Genomic DNA, 24,524 nt, shown 5'->3' on the forward strand with positions numbered 1-24,524 from the left:
TCATTTGCAGGCGTGTCCATTGATGGACATTCTTGGGAACTGGATGTCATTAATGTGTGGGGCAATCTTGGCATAATTTCGGTATTTCTTACTTGGAAATCCCCAAATGCGAAGATAGGAGAAAATTCTGCAATCGCAAGTGCAAATAAGTGTGTCCGTTAACACGATTATATGAAGACGGAAAGGGTAAAGAATTCCCTTGAAATAAAAAGTTCCCTGTCTTCTAAGAAATTCTCTGAAACTAACGATAAGAAGGTTCTTAATGTGATGGAAAGTTTATACAAGAGGGTTTTTTTTAAAGGAGGTACATATGTGTGTTTCAGATAAAAAGAATATAATTACGTAATATTTGAACATATTTTTGCTATTTTACAAACAAAAGTGTAATTAAGAAAAGCTTAATTATGATCCATTTAATATGTTTCATTAAAATACAAACATAGGCCAATCCCCAGATCAACCATATGTTGAAGAAAATAATAAATTTAATAAACAAAGTATTTAATAATATGCCAACACCCTTACGTCGGCTTACGTTTTATTTTTACGTTTCGTTTGAGGGGTTCTATGGCGGATAGGACTTAACATTTACGATATTGGAATAGCAGAGACATGTTATGTTAAAAGAGTGCTCTTAAAGAATATGCTCTCCAATTGGAGAGCGAGCACCACCAGTACCACCCCACTGTGGTATCACCTCGCCACACACACACACACAGATACTCGCACACACAGTCGCAGGCACATATAAACCCTCCCGTACACCCGTAAATGTATCTGAATCGTGGACAGGCAAACGGTGAACCGTTACACCGTTATATTATGCTGGTGGTGGCTTACGCACACCCTCACATAGACCGCTCGCTCTCGCTAGCATCTCTCAGTTTGTCTCGCAGCGAATCCGACGGATACGGATACGAGGACCGTAGCGGCGGCGGCGGCGGCGGCGGAGACGACAGCGGCAGCGGCAGTGGCAGTGGCAGCTAACTCAGATGCTGGCCAAGTCAGAACTTAGAATTCAGTTGCATTGTAGACGTCGCGACGGCAGCACACGCGTCGCTATCCCACAGAGAAAACCTCTGAGTAACAGTAAAATCACGCATAGAACGCCCAGATAAATAGATATGTATATTTGAGAACAGCCAGCCACTCGAGAAATATAAAATAAAAACAAACGCGATCCGCGCACCATTGCCCCAAAAAAACCACAAGATAAAAGTGCTTCAAATGTTTCAAATAATCGCAGAATAAACCCCAAGGTCCACAAATGGCCGACACACGTGTGTGCTTCTCACCAAAAACATCAACGGAATAAAATCGAAAAGAACCCAAAACCAGTCTAAAACAATCTATTCAAAAAAAAGAAATTCAAATTCAAAAAGATAAAGCCAAGTGTTAGAACACAATAAGCATTCCAAATGTTGTCCTGTTTGGCGCCGTCGTCTTCACGTTTCGGCCAAGAGGATACCATCATTCAGCAGAGCATGCCATCCACAGCCTTCACCATGCAGTGTAAGTGATTCCCCAACAGTCGACAATAGAACTCTGGATGAATCATCGCCCAATCCCAGAGTATCTCACACAAAACAAGATCGAATTCATTATCAGTCTGAGATGCAATTGAAGGCGGCTTCGAGTGTGCGATGGATCTCTGTATCTGTATCTGTATCTGTATCTGTGACTGTGATTTTCGCGCCAAAGGCTTTTAAGTCTCGAACTTAAAAAAACCTGCAAGCTTAGCAGTTTCCGAGAAATTCCGCCATCTTGCAAGAAACCCAATGTGTGGTCTTCACCTCAGGGTAACTCAAAAAAAAAAGAGAAACTGTAGAAAAAACAAAAACATAAAAAACGAGTAAGGATCGTAGCAGGTTTCGAATTACCTCGAAAAGGAGAGAGAGCCTGCACCGAAAAAAAAATCAGATCACTTTGGAACTTAGTTTATTTATTATTTAAATCAAGTTAGTCGTACCATTTTTTAGTAAGATTGTATCCCAGGCTATAGGCATGTCCCTCTCTACACTTTTTTCGTTCGGCGTTCAGCCAATTGCAGCCACATTTCAATTTGATTTGTTGGCACCGCCGAAGTGAACCGACCCGAACCGCTGCCTTGGCAATCTCCACCCATCGAAAACACAGGTAGCTGCTACCCCGGGCTGAGGAAACCGCATGCGCGGGTAGAACAGGTAGACGTCGAGTGCTGTGGCCCATTCATGGCCACAGAAACCTCCATTGAGGAACCTGTTTATGGCCATATTGTGGGCATCTCGCTTCCTCAAAAGATACTTATCGACGTGTGTAAACAAAGCATAAACCTGTCAGTGGCCCGAGCTCATCAGCATAAACGAAACGAAGGTGTGAAGTAGCTTTTAGAAATTAATTGAAAACGATGAGTTGAGAAATTAGGTAAAATGGATGGCGCAACTTCGGGGCGACTGTCAACGCCCACGATTCTGGGCTGCATGACAATTGATAAGCCATATGCCATAAGCCAGCTAAGGAGACGGATTAATTGCACATGTTACAGAAGAGAAGAGCAGATAGAGGCAACACCGCAGCTATAAATTATAATTTATGGCTATTTAAGCAGCTCCGCTCTTCTGTGGGTGGAACTAAAAGCCCTCGAACATGCGAACAAGCGTTTGAGGAACAGATAGTTTGGCTAATCGATCAGTCGGGGCGGCGCACAGGTTGGCCCACATACTTGCAGATACAAATGTATCTATATATTTTCCGGTTCTTCATAGCTTCTTAGCTCTCGGTTGTTTGTTTCCCTGGTCTGGCCTGGCCAACTTTGATGGCGCTGGGCAGCTGCGACTGCGATGGATATTAATCGCCGGCTACATACGAAATTCTGTTCTGTTCTTGGGAGCTTTTTTGGAAAATATCGGTGCGCATCTTGTACTAATTTTCCGCTGCCCGGCGTGTGTTGTGTCGCATTTCGAAATGGCTCCAAAATGCCATAAATCAAACATTTTGCCATGGCGTAAAGAGAAAACCTGTCCCCCGTTATCACCTAGACACACGGTAACGCCCCCTTTGGCAGCCATATACTTGCTTATATTTAAACTGTATCTGTTCCGACTCGTGGCCACTAAATCAGCGCTAATTTCCACCCATCAATGCTATTTAGATCAACTTTTTGGCCCGTTGGCCCGAAATTAAACATTTATCTGGCAGTCGGATCTTGGATCTGACTTGCTCCTTGGTCTTCGGAGATCCTAGAACGCCTCTTGCCCCGTAACATCCAGCTAATTAATCATTTTGCTTCCTGTCAGTGGATGTCAGTTTTATATGCTGGTGCTGTCGGTGCTGCCATTTATAACTGCTGCCCAGCCTGTTACACGTCCTGCAGCAGCCTCCACCGTTGACAGGACACCGTGTCCCGTCTTCGTCGGCTGGTAATCGAAATTAAACAAACTTGGCCCCAAACTATCCAGCCTATCTGGCCAAGATGATTAATTTGACCGATGCCTATCTCGAGTGGAGTAGCAGATACTTTTACTTTATCCCAAAAATAAACACATTTCTTGCTCCAGCTTTAAATTGCAATCGAGGAGAGGCGAGGCAAGGCTGGGCTAACAGAAAAAAAAGACAATAAATCAATGAGGGAAAAATCCTCTTTGATATCCTGCAAGTCCCTTTTTTTTTATTATTACTCGTTCCTCTCGATGTTCAACCTGCCGCAGCTTTGGGCAAATTATTTGCCGCATTTTACTTTTATTTCGCGTTTGCTCAAAAGTAAATTGTTTGCCAATATTTTTTGCTGCTCCCTTTGCTGTCGCTGTGTACACACACCACAATTGAAACAAAGATAACTTTGAAACAGTTGTAAAGTGAAAATTGCACGGAATGTGCCCGGACCAGCTCTCACACTTCCGCTAGCCCCAACCTTTTCAACCGCCTTGTGCTTTCTGCATTTTTGTGAATATTTTTTCTTATTTATTTAATGCCCGCCACAGGACGAGACAACAATACTCATGCTGCTATTTGTGCCGAGTGCCGAGCCGTCAAAAAATCGGCGCAAACAAAAGGGTGCACTCAGGCACACCCCCCCAATTCCCCAACTTTGGGTTCCACATAAAACCCCGTATGAAAAAAAGGTGTTGCCAAAGGGCAGGCACAAAATTGCACTGCCAAAAAGGAGGCTTAAAGGCGGTGGGGCCAGCATCCCTCAGCAGGCACAATTTAACATGTAAACGATTTTGGTAGCTGGCATTGAGAAAAACTGACTAAAAGGAGCAGCAGAACCACTGCCATTTCCCTTCTGATTGGCGTTCAATTGCAATAAATTTCGCACAATTGCACAATAATTGTTAAAAGTTTTAAATAAACAAAAATAGTCAACAGCTCTATTGTGGCTGCCGGGACTCGCAGAAAAAGTTTCAATTGCATTTGAGGCCCTTTTTTTGTTGCCACACCGATTGGGTGAAAAATATATACTATACTGCAGTGCACCCAGCAGAAGTGAATATCAATTAGCCAAGTTAAGTTCAACTTTGGCAATATTTTGGTTTAATAAAGAGTTTTCTGCATAAATTAAAATTAAAAATAGCATCATGTATTTGATGTTTTTTATGGAGTTATGTTATAAACATTTTAGTTACTTTTGAGTCTGAAAAAGTTGGCCAATATAGCTGGGTGCCTGTTCCCAGAAGTGGATCGTAAAAATACGCGAAGAGGAAAAGTGTCGTATTATTTATTGACTTATTTTTAAAATAAAATCGAAGCTGTCCACTGGTAGTTGGAGGAGTTGTTTTACGATTCCTGGAAATACGTATACATTTTGTTAGTTTTTGAAATAGTATCTGTGGCGTGTTCTTGCATCTCTGGCATGTACATCTTCGCTTTGAACACCTCTATGGATTGCCTCCCACCCACTTTTAGCATATTTCTCTAATTGCTTTCTACTGCAACTCCAATTTCAAGCCGACGAACGCCCACATCTCCGACATCACACGCATTTCTGCATATTTTTTCAAGGTAAATCGCAGATATAGTGCACCCACGGACACATATGTTCCTCCTCTCCATGCCCTGACTCATGCCAGAAAAAAAAGGACAGGGACACGAACACGGACACGGCTCGCTTGGCTATTAAAATTTCACACTCAGCAAAGCAAAATGCTACAAATAAAATAAACGTGGCAGCCAGCGCAAAGGCAACTAGCAACGTGCAACGTGCAACATGCAGCATGCAGTATGCAGCACGCAGCATCAGCTTGCTGAACAAACAAATAAACGCAAAAGGGCAAAGAAGAATATTCTCCCTGCCCGTAGTGAAGAATTCTATATTTAGTGTTCATCGTCTGGCTCCGAATCTGCACCTTTGCATTGCCACTTGAGGGGCAACATGGGCACCTTTGTGCCCATTTCCATTTCGGAGCGGCGGGGATAGAGTAGACCAGGGCCAAAGGTGGCCTGGCCTTTGGGTAACTACCTAGGGTCCCCGAAAGAGTACAACCAGAGCCCTTCTAAATTTAGAGGGATTATCTGTATCAGGATCAAGCCTCCATATGCTGTTCATATGCTGCTCTTTTGTATCTTCGATTGCCACTTGAGATGGCCCGAGGAATTCGGAGAGGGCTCTTCCCAATAAACTTTCGCACGTCTGAAACCTGAACGAACCGAAAACAATAGCATGGGGCCTTCTCACAGGTTTTCATTTACACCGGACATGCACCGGAAAAAAAGCCTAGAGTACTATCTAGTTTGTAATACAATCAGCTAGACCCAGACCACATTTTTAGGGGAGCGGAAAAAAAATATATAAATTAATTGTCACTGTCTGATAGTGTCGTTTTTCATTGGCAATTAGCTAGCTCGGTACTAAGTGCCCCTGCACTCGCTCATTTGCAGCCCATTCGATGGGAATTTATTTCATAAATATGCTAACCACGTCCATTGACTGCAAATGAGCACTGCACCAAGTCTGTTTATAATTAAGTGCTAAAATTTATGTTTATTTGCATTGAATATCATCGAGTGCCGTCCCAGGCGCCACCTGTCCATGTCCATTTGTCCGTAACTGCGTCAGCAAAAACCCAAACACTTCAAAACACTAAAAATTTTTTGCTAAAAATTGAGGGAAAAGAATTTGTCTCACCTGATCGGGGTGTGGACTTCCCCACATTTCCTCGCACGTTTTGACAATCGGCTGTCAGTGAAATATTAAAAAACACTTTGGCCATCTGACAGCGGCCAAGACTGAGAGAAATCAGGTGGAAGACTCTGATGGCCATAAATTAAATGTTGAAAATAATTTTCAAAACACACAACGAAAAATAAAGAAAACTAGGCAGAAGAGAAATAAATAAATTTGCATTAGCCGGGCTTAGTCGAAATATGTCTGGCTAATAAAAGTTGGCAATAAAAAAAGCACATAAAATTAGTGGGTGCCAGATACGTTCTATCTGTATCTATGTTTGCCTTGCCACAGATACAAATGTATCTTTCAGCCTCTGATATTTTTCCATTGATTTACGCCGCCTGCCCATCTACGTATTATTTATAATATTTATGCCCCCAAGCCTCTGGCCCATTTCCGTCCCCTCCCGATTCTACAGATTCTGTGTGCGCGTGTTTTCCACCGCACAGGTGAAATAATAACAAAAACACCAAAAGATAGATAGATAGATAGAAAAGCTACAACAAACACTTGACACCGTTCCAGAAGATTTCCCCCGGCAGCTGCTGCAATTTAACCCACTGCTGATAAAAGCTCGCCGAGATTTTTTGATTGCCGGCTTTTGATTTTGTTTTTGCTTTTGGCAAACGTGTGGCGGGCCATAAATTTCTCGAAAACGTCCACCCTCGCCCCAAGAAACCCCCCAAAAAATGCCCAGCGATCAAATTTTTGGCAACTGTCAAAGCAGGCTATTCTTTTGTTTTAATTTCCATTTTGATATCTTCACCAAAGTTAATTAAATAAAATTATAATTTATTTATTGGAATAAGTAAGATAGAAGTAGAAGATCATTAGATCTATCTCGGTATACCTATCTTTTGAATAAAAAATACCTTTCTTTCTTTCAAAAACACGATCAATCAACTTCAATTGGTCGGCGTTAAGCGCAAAATAGTTGAAAGCCAAAAAGGAGGGGTCCATCTGAAAGTGGAAACCAACTGACTAAGAAAAAGTTCACAAAAAAATACGCTCAAATTCCGTAGAAACAAATACAAGATACATTCCTTTTCATTTCGTTTCGTTTCGGCTGAGGCATAAATTGAAATTAATTTGCGGGACACTTTCAATATTTCAATACGGTTACCGACAGCCCACCACGACCAAAATATAAAAGTGTAAATACGGAATTGTCTCGGGGCGATTGCGTTAATAATTCCTCACTGGCATCGCATCGCATCGCATCGCATCGGTTATGAAAAATTGATTGAGCTAAATGAGCTGGTGACACACTTGTTGAGTTTCACGTTTTTTCCCCAACCATGTTGCCAGCTGCCCCTTCCAGCTGGCCGGCCCCTTGAAGCATTATGTTGATGAAACAAAATGTTGGGCCATAAAAAAAGTGTTGCCGTTTTACAACTTTTAATAAAAATGTCATTAGGCAGGCCGAATGAAATAAATTCTTGGTTCTGAAATTATGAACTTGGAAAGAAAGCAGTGCCTGGGATCGGGGATCTGGACATGGTGCACCATATATCTAGGGCTGTCAGCTGTTGTCCTATAATGGGTTTTAATGGCTTCTTAAGTGGGCGACCAATAGGTGGGTGGTGGCATAAATTAATTCCATGTACGAGTCGATTCTGCCACTATCACTGGCTTTAATTTCTTTTTGATCGAAAGCCCGCATGGCCGGGGCATCAGAATCAATTAAGATTGCAACTATTGAAAGTGAAAACGTGCAATGAACTTTCGTAGATTGCGCTTGATTGCCCAGGCCAGCCCTCAGACACAGATACTTCTGGCAGAAAGGTAGTCGACGGGAACAGGGTCCATTCATTCCACTGCCCGTATATGTCAGAGTATTTGTATCTGTATCTCATATTCTTTTTTCCCGCTCCTGCTATTGCTCATGTTGTTTTTGTTGTTGTTGTTTCATATTCGTCTGCCGTCAGTTAATTGGCTTAAATTAAGGTAGCGATCAAATGGCAACAGAACAAAGACTCTTATTGTGGGCAAACGAAAAAACAAACAAACGACGGCACAGCGAAGAGAAAATGAAACTCCATTTTGAAGTGAAGTATCTGCAGCGGTTCGTTCTTCTACCTTCTCAGATACAGATACAAAGTTGCCAGGAAAGAGATAAAGATAGGGGTGGAAAGAGAGGGCAATCGAGTGACCCTCGACTGAACAAAGCAATCTTATTCTGTTCCTCTTTCTTCAGAGTTCTTTTCCATCTTTTTTTTTTTTTTTGGATTTTATTTCTTTTCTGCCATGGTTGAACGCTTTTTTCAACTGATTAAGTCAACTCTTCTTGCGTATTTCAAGAGTACACTGCAAAAAACAAAACTTAAAGAATCTACACATTAAATAATACAATGATTTTTAAGTTTCCCCAAGTGTGCGTGTGTTCTTTCTTCATTTTATGTATTCTTCTCCCTTTTGTTTCTGTTTTCGCTTCTGGATCCAGAAGAACCATGAGATCATCGGCTCTCTGGATTCCAGTCTTCCGTGAAGGCCTGCAAAGTTGATTTGCCACGAAATTAAGTCGATCCACTGGAGCCCTTGGCTGGAACCACCTCAACTGCCACCACTCCCCCCACAACACTCATTATGTTTTCCAAGCTCCTTAGCTCTTTTTTATGGTTCTTAAACGATCTGGCAGTTAATTTGTTTTTTTTACCCCGTCTGCCCCACCACAGTTCCCTCGCTGGCCTCCAGTCTGCACCACCACAGCCACAACCAGTCGCCGCACCACAGCAAGCCCGGACCCCAGGATGGCCAGCACGTGCAACCAGGTGCCGCAGCCGATGATTTTCTGGTCAAGTGCACCCAGTGCCACAAGCGATTCACAGACTTTCAGGTGAGTTTCCACGAAATAGTATTCAAACATTTGATTTTGGGTTAAAAAATAAAAAATAAAACATAGAAAACAGAGATTGAAAAATCAATTTCTAAAGAAGTAATTTATACTTTGAGGTATAACTTAGATACTATAATAGTTAGTATAATGATCATAACTATTTGTTTTTTATAATTTATTTATTATTTTTAGTCTCTGAGTGAACATATTGCCAGCGAGCATCCCCACGACAAGTTGAATTTGGGAGCAGCGCAACCGGAAAGCGAACCGGAAGATGAGCAGAGCAACTTGAGCAGCGGAAGTCGGCGATACTTGAAGTCGCCAACCACCAGTATTGGTAATACAAATGCCAACGGCAACACCAGTATTGCCAACTCCAGCAATAACAACAACAACAGTGATCTGGCCAAGAACCACAACAACACCAACAAGCTGTCGCCAATGTGCTCCCCCATTTCCAGTGTAGGAATGGGCGGGGTGGGAGCAGGTCCACCCAGCGATATCTTCGCCCACCTCTCCCATGCCACGCCCGCCCACCTGCAAGCCCAGTTCATGGCCGCCGCCGCCCTGGCAATGCAATCCGCCCGCTCCGCCAGCTCCAGTTCGCCGAGCCACCAGCACCAGCACCAGCAGCAGCAGCAGTCGCAACAGCAACTGCAATACCACCAACAGCAGCAGCAGCAACAGCAACACCAGCCGCCCCTGTTGCCGCCCCAGCTACCAGGTAGCAACAGCAGCGTGGGCAGCAACTCCGCCTACGATCTGGATCTGAGTGCACCACGATCCACCTCCAGTCCCGGCTCCACCACCGGAGACCTCAGCGGGGCATATCCCTGTATGCAGTGCACCGCCGCCTTTGCCTCCAGGGAGCAGCTGGAGCAGCACGAACTCCTCCACTCGCCCTGCGGACAGCCATCCACCCAGAATGTCTCACAGGTAAGCTTCAATAAAAGGGACTTCTTTACGAAATAGAATTTGAAATCAAAACTAAGTCCTTGACTCTTAAATCAATCTTATAACCCCAAACGTGAGTCAAGATTTCAGAATTTCTTTCGATTCTGTACCCGACCAAAAGTAAAATTTCTGATAAAAAAAAAAAGTATTTTTCCAAAATATGAATCAACAATTAAATTATTTTGGCTATCACTTGTGCGGTTTGTTACCCCAGTTTTATACCGAAATGTTGATAAGCTTGTTTCGAAAACACGGTGACTAAATCCCTGGAATGCTGTTTCTTTTTCCAGAAAACTGATTAGGTTTGAATAATATTCTTTATTTTTCTTGGAATGACTTACGTGTTATAGTGCGTGTACATACTTATAATCTGTGGCTTGGGAGGAAGGAAAAAAAAATGGGGAAAAAAACGTAAAATGGCCGGGCCAGAGGTTCTCCACTTGATCTTTGAACACACACGCGGACATGCGGACAGGCGGACACACGGACACATAACATACAATGCGTGGGCTTTGTTCGTGGTTAACGGGAAATGAGTAAATGATAACGGGAGTGCGCCGCGGTGCCAAGTACAGAATCCAATTCCATAAACTCAGATCCAAGTCTCGAGATTCGAGTAAAAAACCTTATGCATATTTCCTGTTGACAAATGCTGAACAAAATATATACTCGGGTAGAAATCAAAATACAAGTTATAGAAACATTTAAGCAACGGGAGCTATTATCGCCTGCATTTCTATTTTTTTTATATATATATTTTTTTTTATCAAACAAAACAACAAGAACACTAAACTATGATAAGGAGCCAGCAGTGAGGCATAAAAACAAAACGTAGGCGTTACCAAACTAAGGAGAAATAGTAAAAACATATAAATTCCCAAATGACGCGACGGAGAAAAACAATTGGGGGTGTTATCAGAAGGGGGGAATAAAAAAAAAATACATATACACTTGTATATAAGGGATACTGTCAGTCACACGCTCATAACTCCCAATTGTGCAGTTGTTGTTTTTTGTTTTTTTGTTTTTTGTGTTTCTAAGGCCCAGCCACAGTCTGGCCTGCCATTGTGATAAGGCATTAAAATAAATGTTGCTACAGGCAAGCCGACCTGATAACACCTACCCCACACGCCTCCTCCTCCTCCTCCGCCCACTTGTTTTTCTCGTCCTTCCATCTTGGGTTTCATATACGAGGTAGGCTGTAAAAAAAAAAAAAGAAAATTCTGGCCTGCCTTCAGACGTCATGTGTGATAAGGCCAGAAAAAAAAAATAAAAGAAAAAACCTGGGGTAAGGAACTGAGGTTCTGGTTCACCTTGGGGCTACCCAGCGGCTATTAAAGCCACATAAATTATCATTTTGTTGCATTCCCCCAATACAGCTAAGCACTCTTTCCCCCCAAAAAAGAGGAAAAAACTTCTTCCCCTCCCTAAGGCTGGTCATAAATTCATATGACTAGTTGGTTCTTGTTTTTTTGTGGATGCTGCTCCATTTTTTTTTAGGTTCTGTGGCATCATTCACCTTTCCCTTTATGAAGCAAGTGAAATGAAAAAGTTTGCCACACAGTGGGATATATTGAAATAAGCTTAAATAAAAGCTAGTATGGAAAAGAAATTACATTTCAAAATATTCCACACACAGTTCCAACCACTGTGCTCTACTTTTCTTATATCTCTCCACTTTTTTTCCGGTCTGCATGTTATTAATATTTACCTAAGCTTGGCCAGAAAGCTAATAAAGTTGGCCAACTCGTATGGAATGAAGTGCAGGTTTATGAGTTGAGAGTTTCAACTCTACCTTTTGGAAGCCCTGTCATGGTTATAGTGTTTGTGGGTGCATATGAATAATTTACGGCTATTTTAATGGCGTTTAAACACATGCGAAAAAGGCCAAAATGGCAAAAGTGGCAACAACCACATTGACACATGGCCAACTACTATGCGAATCGCAACCCAGACTCACCCAGAGCGAACAAACCAATTATAATTGATGTGGCACATTGCATTTATTTAATATTGTTGGCCAATGGCTTTACACGTGTTCGCCGTATTAAATTATTATGTGTGAAAACAATTAATTATGCGGCAAACAAAAACAGTGCCCGAAATAACAATAAGACCGACGTGAATAGCTGACTGCCAACCGACAGTGAAACAAATTGCTCATTATGGAAATCACGCTTTCGACTCACAAAAGTAGGCAACAATATGCTTCTTTTTTTTTTTGCCACATTTATTGAAAAAGCATTAAAATCGGACTGGCTGGCGGGGCCAAAGGATATCAATCCGTATGGGGAAGCCAACATTGTTGATGCAACATTTAACATTTGTTGTTAAGGTCAACATCATTAACCGGGGGTAGGAGTCAAAAAGGGGGGATCAGGCGGACGAAGCAAATGGCAGCACATAAATTATGGCTCGAAAAAAGCCAACACAAAGGGGAGGTCCTGGCAAACTTTCAGCAGAAAAAGTGCAGCAATTAAATATTTGCTTAACTGCACAAGTACACACACACACACACACACATCCATCCAGACATGCCACCGATCCGAATGGTGCAACTTTTTGGCCACAACTCATTTGGTGGGTTGCCCGGCTGGCCTTTTGTTTTTGTTGCTGTTGTTTTCTGCCACCTTTTGGCCGCCACAAAATGGAGCAGGGCAGACAATTCAAATTGAAAAATTATATGCACTTTAGGTGTAGTCCTGCGGGTCCTGCCTGCCTGCCCTGCCCTGCCATCCACATCGTCGTCATCGTCGTCGTCTTTGCGGCGCCGCTTGACGAACCGAGCCAGAGAAAAATTAATAGCAATTTATTTAACGCCCCTCGCACAACCCTTTCTCGTCCTTTTTTTTTTTTTTGAAACTCTACTCACTTTTAAATGTATTTTTATACATTTGCGTGGACAGTGTAAGGTCAAGGGTGGGGTGATGGGGCATTACTGCTGTTAAAAGTTTCAAAATTATTCGCAATTAAGGCAAACAAATTAAAAAAGTTACTCCGCCAAAGCTTTAAATACATAATAATTGCCTGAGAATTTTAAAATAAATTTTTAAAATCACTATGATTTATGTTCCTGGGAATTTATTTTATTTTCAAACCATTTTCGTTTTTTAATAATTGCTTGTCAAAATAATTTATGATCTTCCAATAGAAGTGTCTTTATTTTTTTCCCCCAAACACATCATCATCATCATTGGGAGTTCCTGTTTCCTGAAGGATATCCCCTCCTGGATTTCCACCTGCACTTTCCACATGTCGGCCACTCAGGGCCACAATTTAAACTTCTTGGTCGCTCCTCTTGTTCAGTTTCAGTTTCTTTTCCATTTTTAAGTTACTCCTGAGATTTATATCAACTTTCACCGTGAGGGCCATAAATTATGTGGCTCTGGTTCTCACATGGAAATTCCTTGGACGGTTTCCCCCTCATCACATTTTCTCCAGCGAGTCCCGTGGGTTTTTTCACTCATGACGTTTATTGTGCGGTTGTTACTTGATACATTTAATGAGAAATGCTCTGTTCCTCCGATGATGGGAGAAAGGGAATTGGAAAGTAAGAACAGGGCAGAGCACTTGACATTTTACTTGGCGGTCTGATTGTGCGAAGAAATTGTTATAAAATAAGGGGAAAAACTGGTTCTAAGAAGGCAGATTTTATTAAAACTGTAGTATACTATTTCTAGAAACTTATTATTTTTATAGTTACTAGAAATCCAGCAAACTGACCTTAGCAGCTGCTTAGTAAAAATCATAATTCTAATTTTTGGACGACACGTTTCTTTAATTTCCCAAGACCCACATCTCTCACAGCCACCAGAGGCTTTTATCAAAAGTTATAAATTTAATTTATACCGCCGAGTCGCCTAATTTATGTTTTCCTAATACGCAACTAATTTCGCAGGTCTTCTGCCTGAGAATCAGAGCATCCGAGCATCATTGAGAAAAACGTTTTATTTATAAACAATTAAATTTGATTTGTCGCTGCGTTGGCTGGGCCAGCGAATGGAAAATGAAACAGATTTTGAGAAAATTTCCCGAATGAACAGGCAACAGATGAACTCGATATGATTTATGGAAAATTAATAATTTTAAATCCCAGCAGATACACTGTGTATCTGCATTTTGTTGTCTGCACAAAGCGAGCCCATGTTGGCCATAAAATATTGAGAAATGCGGTAGCCGAATGACCGCAATGGCTAAAAGTATTTCCCTGTTAAATGCGCGTGTTAATCAATTTTCATTTCCCAATGGGAGCCATTCTGAGATGATCGCACCAAGCGTCCCAGCGATGAAAGTTAATGAACTCTCACTGACCGAACTACGTAATACACACCCATTGTCCCCACAGCCCCATACAGACAATAAATTAACTCGGCTCGGCTCGAATCCGATTCGGAGTCTGATTTTGTAGCTCTACCTAATGTCCTTATCAGCTTCTCTATTCCCAGGCGTGATCTGGGTAGATAACCCCATGGAACCTCTATATTCTAGGTACTACAATTAGTTCGGTCTCTGCCTCTGTCTCTGCCTCTGTCTCCGGCAAGGTACGTCAATGGATCCATGTGTGTGGGGATTCATTCATTTGAGATCTGGCCGCTAATCAGACGTATTCCAATTTCAAATCCAATCCACTTCCACTCCATCTTTTTATTTTCAGTAATATTTTTCTTCGCGGTGGCAGCTGCGATGCGATAAGCTAAAAATTGGGTCGCGTATTTCGCTATAAAGCAGTTAGATCAGACATTATAATGTTCATCGTATTTTTTCACTCGCTTTTCATCTTTTTTTTTTTTTTGCGCTAAACATTTCTTTGTGGCGTCGTTAATATTATTATTTCTTAGCTGACCTCAAAAAAAATAAAATAGAATAAAACAAAAACAGAAGCAGAAAACTTTGAGCTTGTCGCTTGTTGTTATTTTTGTTTACGCGTTTCGTCAGGCGACAGGTGCGCTTCTTTATCTATCAGATACTATATTTTGACATTTTTTCTCAAAAACAGTGGGTTGAATGGAGAAACTTTTCTTCAAACTTTTATTCAAAAGGGCTCTGAAACAAGAACAAAAATTAAAAATAATAATTTTTTTTTAATATATTTACTACAAAATAATTACAAAAATAATTTTACTCTTTATATCTTTTTGTTGAGTACCCACTGTACTTATCGTTTGGTATTTTGTCAACATTGCTTGCTCGCCTTTGGGCCTGTCACTTTGAAAGCCAACCGATCTCCCTTTCGGCCGATCATCTTTTACGGCCAATTATGTGCGCTATTATGGCCAAATTCCCATGTCACTCACTGCATAAAGCATTCTCGCCCAGCAATCGTGAGATACGTTCACAAATTAGCCCTCTGTCTCCGACACGACATTATCTTTTCTATATCCCCCCCAGAAGTGTGCGAGTGTGCGTGTGGGTGTCTCGTTCGTCCGATTTGTCTATTAGTGGGCCTCAGACATTTACTTTTTTTTTTTTTTTTGGCCCGGTCCAACTAAGGAGGCGCCCACCTACGTTGCGGTATAATTATAGCCAAAAGGCTTGTCGCCTACAATTAACCAGGCCGAAATGCAACCGCTGGACCATCCTGACACTATAATTCAAGTTGACGAGCGCTTTGAAGCCGGTCCGTCTGGGTGGTCTTGCCAATTTCCGGCTCAATTTCTCGGTCTGTCTTTTGCGCCGATAACTGTTCCTGGGAGAGATAAGATGGGGTCCCACTGAGTGGAATATTTACACTTCTGCTCACCTGATCAAAGTGCGTTCCAGAACAGATACGGAGGTTCCAGAACAGTGGTAATCCGCAAACTCATCCCGTCCCTGATCCGCTTTATTTGTTTACGCGCTCACACGCGCCTCTTTCGGACTGATTGAGTAGCAGATAAGGTGGGCCTTATCACTTGGCAAATACCCCGGAGTATTCTAAGGTGAACTACCACGAAAAATAAACAATAAAATCATTTCCGATTAAGAAAAAAGAAAACCATTTATTTAATAATTCATAAATAATTCTTATAAATATTTCTTACCGTGTATTATTCAAGTTCCTCTTTAAAATCCGTATAGTTTCTATGAAATGTAATTAATTAAGTAGCTAGCTGGCTAGCAACATGTGGCAAGGAAGGGGAGCGCGTGTGCGTGGCCTATCGGAGCTAGTGCCACAGGGGTTAGGCTGTACCTTAATAACCACTCGAGTGGGTTAGCTGCGAGTTCCATGTGCTCGCCGAATCAATCAATTTTCAACTTTGGCTCAAGTGGCTTCCCCCCCCCTGGAAATGCATTTAGTCATCCGCGCCACCGTAGAAGTCCCTCTCGCGGTGGCCGTCAGTTAACCCCGGGGGCGGGCATCTTCGTGGGGCTTTTGTTAAAGGTAGCTTCAATTGGCATTTCCGCTGCCAGTTCATCGCAAATATAATAATAACAGAAACAGAAACAGAAACAGAAAAAGCAACAAAAACGCATAAGAATCCGGCTGACGCATCATAAATGGAACTTACCTTTTGAATACGTGTGCACTATGGGATGTGCTTGTGTGGGTTTAGTTTAGTATCTGTGTGTGCCGCGTATCTCACGGCTGCCATTTTCATTTCCATTTCGTTTGCACTGCGCCTCGCTTACATTTAATTGATAACAGCGACAGCGACAACAAAGCCCGACCATTGTTAGCTGCGGTTTAATGTCCGTTCAGGGAGGTGTGTGCAGTGGTGCCTCGATAACATTACACTACCATTACACTTTTAAACCATAGTTCATGGTATAGAGTCATCACTGTAGTGGCTAGGCTTAAAACTTCTAGGTAGGCGTATCTCGGGCATGAAACCAACATACGACCAACCTGATTAACCTCTTTATGCGTCAGAGCGGGATGGGTATAGTCCAACTTCGGCATGGCAGAGATAACGGGTTTACGATTGTCGGTGTGTCAGATGTATTTGTTTGTATGGGAGCGAGTGAGGCCAACAGGTGGCCATTTTAACTTTTTCAGTTATTCCGCTCGCTCTCTCACCTGACTTTCCGAAGTGGCTAATGGCCGCGAAGGATGACGTCATCAAATGGCTGCCAGAAGCGTGGCAGGTAGAACAACAAAGGAAACGGAAATTGTTATTGCTGTCGAAACGATGAGGAAAAGCATTTTCCGTTTTGTTTTTTAAAAACACACCACCATAAAGAAATTAGGAGGCCCGCTATAAACGTATTATTTTTCCACAACACACAAAGAAAATAAACAGAGTGTCACGTTAGTGTACGAACTAATTACGACACATAATAATAGTTTGTCGAATATAAGGGGACTTGTGATCTCATCCAGAGTGTGTAAATTTTTTTTATGCGTTCATGATAATGACTAATGGCGCAATATGCGAATGGCGTTAATTGAAATTCATGAGTAACCATAACCCCGATGAGGTGGCACAGTCCAAAAGGGGTACAGTGGATACCCACTTTTCGAGATAACCTCTTGTAACTACAGCATGGTCCACACAAATAGCACCGAACAGGAGGAAAAACAGGGAAGGTGAGATAACAATAACGGGAAAGTTCAACGCCTGACCGGTAAACAACACAAAATAATCACATTCGTAAGAGGAGGAGGCGGAGGAGGCCATGGGTGGGGGCTGGCAGTGGGGCGGGGGCACAACACGTGTTACCATCTGTCCGGCAAAGCGCCGCAAATCTTTCATCGCATCCGCTAAGTGGAAAATCGAAAAAGTAAAAATATATTAATGCCGCCTATGGCTCCACTTTCGTTTTCACTTTACACCGCTCCACCTTTAACAATAACAACAACAACAACAACAGAAGAGCTGCATGTGATGCGTTCAATTTGTTGCCAAACAAATCAAATCACAAAAGAACAAACAAAAGGCCCAAAACCAAAAAAAATTGATTAGCATCAGCTGTTGAAACATTTGATGTGATTCCGGTGCACTTTGTTTATTTAGAGAGCTTTTGTTGATGTTTGGCTTCTATTTTGTTTTTATGTCCGTTTTGTCGCAATTTTCCAATTGAAGTTTCGTCTCAAATTGAGATCCACAGCTGAGCGCAGCTTGTTCTCTCGCGCTCCCACGCTGTGGGGTCTTTTTCCCGCTCACCTTCACTCCATCTTTCTTTCCTAAGGTACTATGGGAACGAATCTCATTTATTGTCAAAAAATTTATTACTTAAAAATAATGTATAGAAAAAAACAATTATATAAAAATTAGCTTTTAGAATTTATTAAAAATAATATCTAGAAAATAACAACATTATATAAATCTATATTTTTTTTATGAATTAAGAGTTTAAATCAGGTTTTAGAATATTTACAAAAATATTTTCTAAATAGATATTAATTAATAATTACAAAACAAAAATTTAACTTTCTCTTATGTGTATAAAAACCTGTCTCTGATCTTCGAAATGCTGATCTTAACCCGCATATTATTATACCTTCATATGCTATCTATTTTCTCCAACGAAAGTGATCTTCCGTCCCATGGTATCCCGCTTGCTCTTCTTCTTCCCGTGCGTTATTTCTGGGCGCGTTGTTTCCTTTCGTCTTACGCTGCTGGCAGTCGGTTAATTGAAGTTTACTCGTTCTTATTATCGTAGTTTTATGCGTTTCGTATTGGAAACGTTTGCCGGAATCACAAAATATCAAAATATCATAGAAAATATCATCTGTGCGATTTCGAAACGCAAAAAAACAAAAAAAAAACATGCAAACAGCCAAGACGCCTCGTTTTGGGCGGTCGCTTTTGATTTGGCCTGCTTTGCGGTCTCGTTTTTTGCCTTGAAACAAATTAGAAAGCCGTTAAAATTAAGACAAATAAATACGCTTGTTGTTTTAAACACTTTTTATTACCTGTGCGTTGGTGTAGTCTAGGGAGACCACCACAATTCTCTGGCCAAATGTCAGCTTCAGCTGTTTCTTCTCTGGCGGCGTCTCTGTTGAAAGAGGTACTGCTTCCTATCTCCCCTTAACAAAAAAAAAAAAACAAAATTCCACGTAAATAACATTCTTCTTCTTCTTTCAGACCTGCCGTATCTGCCACAAGGCCTTCGCAAATGTCTACCGACTCCAGAGGCACATGATCAGCCACGATGAGAGTGCCCTGCTGCGGAAATTCAAATGCAAGGAGTGCGACAAGGCCTTCAAGTTCAAACACCACCTCAAGGAGCACGTGAGGATCCATTCCGGCGAGAAGCCATTTGGGTGTGACAACTGCGGCAAGCGGTTCTCGCACTCCGGCAGCTTTTCCTCCCACATGACCTCCAAGAAGTGCATCAGCATGGGTCTTAAGCTGAACAACAATAGGGCTCTGCTGAAGAGACTGGAAAAGGGTCCAGGCGCCGGCTCCTCGGCACGCCTCTCGCCGTCGGACCAAGCCAAGGCCAAGCTCCAGGAGCAACAGACCATGCCGGGCCTGCCCAACCCCATGATTTACTTTGCCAGCGATGCCCAGAACCAGGCGGGCAACAGTGGACCCGCGTCCTTCCCGAACTTCCATCCCACGAACTACATGAACGCTGCCCTACTGGCTTTTCCCAATCCCTTCATGGCAGCTGCCCTGGATCCTCGCATGCATCCCTATAGCATCCAGCGACTGCTGCAATTGACGGCTGCCGGTCAGCAACAACGGGAGGAGGAACAGCAGGAGCAGGAGATTCAGGAGGAGGAGACACCCGATGAGCCCAAGCTGGTGATGGATATCGATGAGCCGGAGATCAAGGAACGCGCGGCCAGCCCCCAAGTGCGTGAGGAGGTCGCTCCCATCAAGCAGGAAGCCAGTCGCGAGGTCTCACCGGCCCCGGAAAGTAATCCTCCGTCGCCGCAGGTCATCAAGCAAGAACCGGAGGTCCAAACGCTAGAACCAGAGCCCCAAGTCATGGAGGAAGAAGCCATTCCAGCTCCAGAACAGCCTGCCGACCTGCGCTGCAGTCGCTGCTCGAAGCAGTTCAACCATCCCACGGAACTGGTGCAGCACGAAAAGGTTCTCTGTGGCCTCATCAAGGAGGAAATGGAGCAGCACTTCCAGCAACAACACCAGCAGCAGCAGCAGAGCCTACAGCCCCCGGCCTTCGTCCTGCCGTCCGCCAGCGAGGAGGACGACGAGGAAGAGGAGGAGGAGGAGCCTAGAAACCAGGAGACTGGCGAACGGAAAGTCCGCGTGCGCACGGCCATAAACGAGGAGCAGCAGCAGCAGCTGAAGCAGCACTATTCCCTGAACTCCCGACCCAGCAGGGATGAATTCCGGCTGATAGCCGCCAGGCTGCAACTGGATCCCCGTGTGGTGCAGGTGTGGTTCCAAAACAATCGCTCTCGAGAGCGCAAGATGCAGAGTTTCCAAAGCAACCAGAGCGCCACTGTCCCTCCCACAAACGAGTCCCAGTCCGGTGCATCCCGTGAAGATCAACCTCTGGACCTGTCCGTTAAGCGGGATCCTCTGACCCCAAAGAGCGAGAGCTCGCCATCGTATATGCCGCCACAGACGGCAGAAGCTCTCAACCCGGAAGCCATCAACTTGAGCCGGAAGTTCTCCAGCTCAGCCTCAATGTCTCCGGCCTCGATTTCACCCTCGTCCGCGGCAGCCTTGTACTTCGGAGCCGCACCGCCACCATCACCGCCAAACAGCCAACTTGAGGCCACTACTCCCCGGAATAATCAAGCCTTCCCGGGACTACCTGCCTACATGCTACCCATGCAGCGACTGCCCATGGAGGCGCTTTTCCAGATGCGACCGGGCGGAGAGTATGGACCAAACCATCCCCTGATGAACAGTATTAAGCTGCCCGATTACCGCGGCACCAGTCTGAGTCCGGGAGGATCGGAGAAGCGCTCGTGGCGGGACGATGACTCACGGATCTCGCACGAGGACGACTTCTCCGGTGGACTTCTGCCTCCGAAACAGAGGAGAGGCAAGGCGGAGACCCATGGACATGCCGGCGATCCGGACTTGCCGTACGTCTGCGACCAGTGCGACAAGGCGTTTGCCAAGCAGAGTTCCCTAGCGCGTCACAAATACGAGCATTCCGGTGAGTTTCCAACTTGGAATTCCATTCGATCTTAGATCTTAATTATTTTGATTATTTCCGAAAAACAGGTCAACGACCCTACCAGTGCATGGACTGCCCGAAGGCCTTCAAACACAAGCACCACCTGACGGAGCACAAGCGCCTCCACAGCGGGGAGAAACCGTTCCAGTGCTCCAAGTGCCTGAAACGATTCTCGCACTCGGGCAGCTACAGCCAGCACATGAACCACCGCTACTCCTACTGCAAGCCCTACAGGGAATAGGTAAGCGACACCTCAGTGCCGCCCACCTGCCCACCAGGAGCAGTTCCTCAGCCGCCTGGAGGAGGAGCACCAACCCAGCCGACGGCATCAAATCGCGGTCGTCGCCGAGTGCAGGCCGGGAATACAACTTATCCGCCGCATTCGCATCCACACCATTCACATCCGCATCCTCTAGCTGCCATGGCTGCCTACCAGCAACAGCATCGTGTTCCCTGGCCAGGAGCCGGGGTGATGCTGCCACCTCCGCCAAATCAACAGCAACATCGTCCGCCGGCGCCGCATCCCCCACCTCTGCTATCGGGAGCGGGCTTTCCGCAGACACCAGCGCAGTTTTTCCACCATCATGCTGGCCTCCTGCCACCGCCACCGCCGCCCTCAGCACAGGCGCCGCCCTCGTCCACGCCCGCCTTTGACTTCTTCAACGCCAAAATGTTTCCTCCCAACTAAGCTTGTTAGTCTGTTGGCTAACAGAAGGGTCATGTCCCGGCTAACCATAAAATGTTAAATCCAAAACGGTTGCTGTCCAGGGTTAACAGTCCCATAAACAGCTGCACTGCACTTATAGGCTGTACTTAAAAAGAAAATACCGAAGAACGTGAAATCTCAAAATGTGCAGGAACACACACTCACACTCACACCCAACACCCCAAAGGATATGCACTTTAGGCAGATTACATAAAAAAAAAAGAAAAATATTTTTTATAGCCATATAACCTAAAAAAAAGAGCAGCGAGAAGCCGTTGAGAAAAATTCAAAAACCTTTCGTTTGAGCGAATTTATTATTTTATCATGTTAAAAGCAGTTTGTTTTTAGTATTTTTTTATATTTTAACTTACGTCTCATTACATTATCGTCTAAGTTGTAGCTGAGAGCCAAAAGTTGATTTTATTTTTGGCCCAGCCTCGTTTACGGATATAGGCTTAATTTTTTTTATTAGTTCCAGGAGCTGGATCCCAGTACCAAGTGCTGCAGAATACTCAAGATTTGTTTAAAATGCCACTCCTTGATGGAATAAATGTATATTTTTTTATATATATTATGTATTCGTTTTTAAGTTTAGTTATTGAGCGTTCGAGCCAGGCAGGGTTCCCGAAAGTTTCCACCCACAACCTCCGGACCAAAACCAATCATAGCATGAGAAAAAATTTAAATTAAAATACGAAAGCAAAAAATACAGACAATACCCAAACAAGAGCAGATGAAAAAGTATTATAGCAGCGACACTGTATTAGAACCACCATATATGCACATTGTAAAGTCGAATAGCCCCCCTCATAGTTTATTTAAATGGAAAACCCACCGCTTGCAGCGCGTTTCAAACTCTCTTACTTAAGGATAAATCCCATAACAAAAAAAAAAAAAACAAAAAGATTCTTCTCGAACTAAGACGCTTTAAATTTTCCCGCCCTAACACCCTAACTCTTAACCCAAAAATCGCGAAAAGAGAATACCTACAAGATCATTCCATTTGGCCAGAGCCGCGCCTCCCCTTAAAAGGTGCAACTCGTGCATTTAGGCCACCGGCTGTCGACAGACGTTCGTAAAGCTATACGCTAACCCCACTAACTCTAAATCTAATTCTAACTAAACTTAAACTAAAACCAAACTAATATTTAACATATATACATACGAATGAAAAACTTAATTTGGCCTTATTAACGATTATTTAGCGATTAGATTAATTCAAACCCCAAACGTTTGAGATTATTCAAAACTAGTGTGTAAAAAAAAAAGCAAAAAAAAAATTATAAGAAAAGAAATCCTTTGGAAAAGTCTCGCAAAAAATCTATTAGCAAAATTCCGTGTGCGTATTAATGTAAAAAATCAAAAAGAAAAAGAAAAATCCCTATTTAACTATCAAAGTGTTTGCCATGACAATAAATTTATGACTATGATAATGCTTTCGATTCCAATTCTAGCCAAAAAAAACAAAAACAAAAAATGTAAGAAAAGTCATCTTCAATTCTAATCGTTTTAGTCAGTCAGAAATTATTAATTAACTTAATAACAACAAGGTTTCCAGAACAACGAACATTTCTTTATTGATCTTTAACTCTTGGTCCAAGGAATTTTCGCCATGATTTTCTTGCTTTTCCAATCATAAATAAAAAACAAACGAAAAAAAAAAAAAAAACAGAAAAAAGTACCGAGCAACTCACAAAAAAATGCATTTAATACTTAATTAATTTTTATATATATTTGTATTTTTAAAATGGTGAATGGAGAGATCGTTGGAGCGGCGATAACTATATATATATATATGTGTAAATACATATATTTTTTGTAAATTATTTCGCAAGAACAAAAAGCTAGAGAATCCAAAACAAAAAACAACGCAAACTGTTAAAACTCGAGTTGAAATAATTCAGATTTCAGAATACAGCCAGCACATGTTTAGCATAAATTTAACAATAATCATTATTACTACAGTAAATACTTAGCCTAGTTAAAGAAGACCCCCCTTCAGAATGTTAAATTAAACACTAAACAAAAAAAAAAGAAAACACCTATTTTTAAGCGCGAATACTATGCGGTTTGTGATGGGACGATGGAACGTTGCCAGCATGGATATTTGCACTCTAGGGCCTTATATGAGATACACACACTACACTCGTAAATAAACATAAATTGTTAGTTATTTAAATTATATGATAAACGCACACAACCAACACACACACACCCACTTAATTGGAGGACGACCCTTGCATCGTTTTAAATCTGTTCAAAAAATCCCAAAAAAAAAATAATGTTTTTTCTATTGAAACCCCACTCGAACCTCCGCATCGCTGTTAAAGTTGTTCACCTCACTGTATTTTTGTGTAAATATGCGGAGCAGGAGCCGTACTTGTATTATTTGTTTTTAATATTCTTATGTTCAACAATAGCGATCCCTAAGTTACCTTTAAGTACCACTACCCCCTCGTTGAAACGGCATCAAATGTTAATTTTAATTGCTCGACAAAGAAACACCCTCTAAAAAAACATCCGACAAAAAAATGGTAACCAAAAAAATAATATTGAGAGATCGAACAGAACGATTCAAGTAACTTATATTTCAAATATTACGCATAAATGTATTTTAATCAAAATAAGAAACGATTCAATGGATAAAAATGCATTCATATAAATGAATAAAACCTTTTTGTCTTGATAAATTTACAAAACCATTATTATAATTATTAAATTTACAATGTGAAAACAATAAAAAAAAAAGAAAATTATTAAAAATTTAAACAATTGATTTGTTATTTTGGGTGGAACATCCTTTTAACCCTATAAAATTGTCCTACATTTTCAGGTTTTTCAAGGTCTGGTTTTTC

The 24,524-nt window shown here is 42.4% G+C and overlaps 1 protein-coding gene across 2 annotated transcripts; it reads left to right on the forward strand.

Annotated features, from left to right (window-relative positions):
• Positions 1-947: 947 nt before the first annotated feature.
• On the forward strand, positions 948-23,338 carry LOC6505571 (zinc finger protein 1). 2 transcript variants are annotated; one of them, XM_001964640.4, is made up of 5 exons: positions 948-1,512; positions 8,821-8,981; positions 9,174-9,917; positions 18,944-20,942; positions 21,011-23,338. In XM_001964640.4, the coding sequence occupies exons 1-5, from the start codon at positions 1,419-1,421 to the stop codon at positions 21,202-21,204; spliced, it is 3,192 nt and encodes a 1,063-aa protein (XP_001964676.3). In that variant the 5' UTR covers positions 948-1,418; the 3' UTR covers positions 21,205-23,338. The 2 variants fall into 2 exon arrangements, with proteins under 2 accessions (XP_001964676.3, XP_032305420.1); XM_032449529.2 differs by lacking the exons at positions 948-1,512; positions 8,821-8,981; positions 9,174-9,917 and adding an exon at positions 18,664-18,866.
• The last annotated feature ends 1,186 nt before the right edge of the window (positions 23,339-24,524 follow it).

This window comes from Drosophila ananassae, chromosome 2L, assembly GCF_017639315.1.
Source record: "Drosophila ananassae strain 14024-0371.13 chromosome 2L, ASM1763931v2, whole genome shotgun sequence".
NCBI lineage: Eukaryota > Metazoa > Arthropoda > Insecta > Diptera > Drosophilidae > Drosophila > Drosophila ananassae.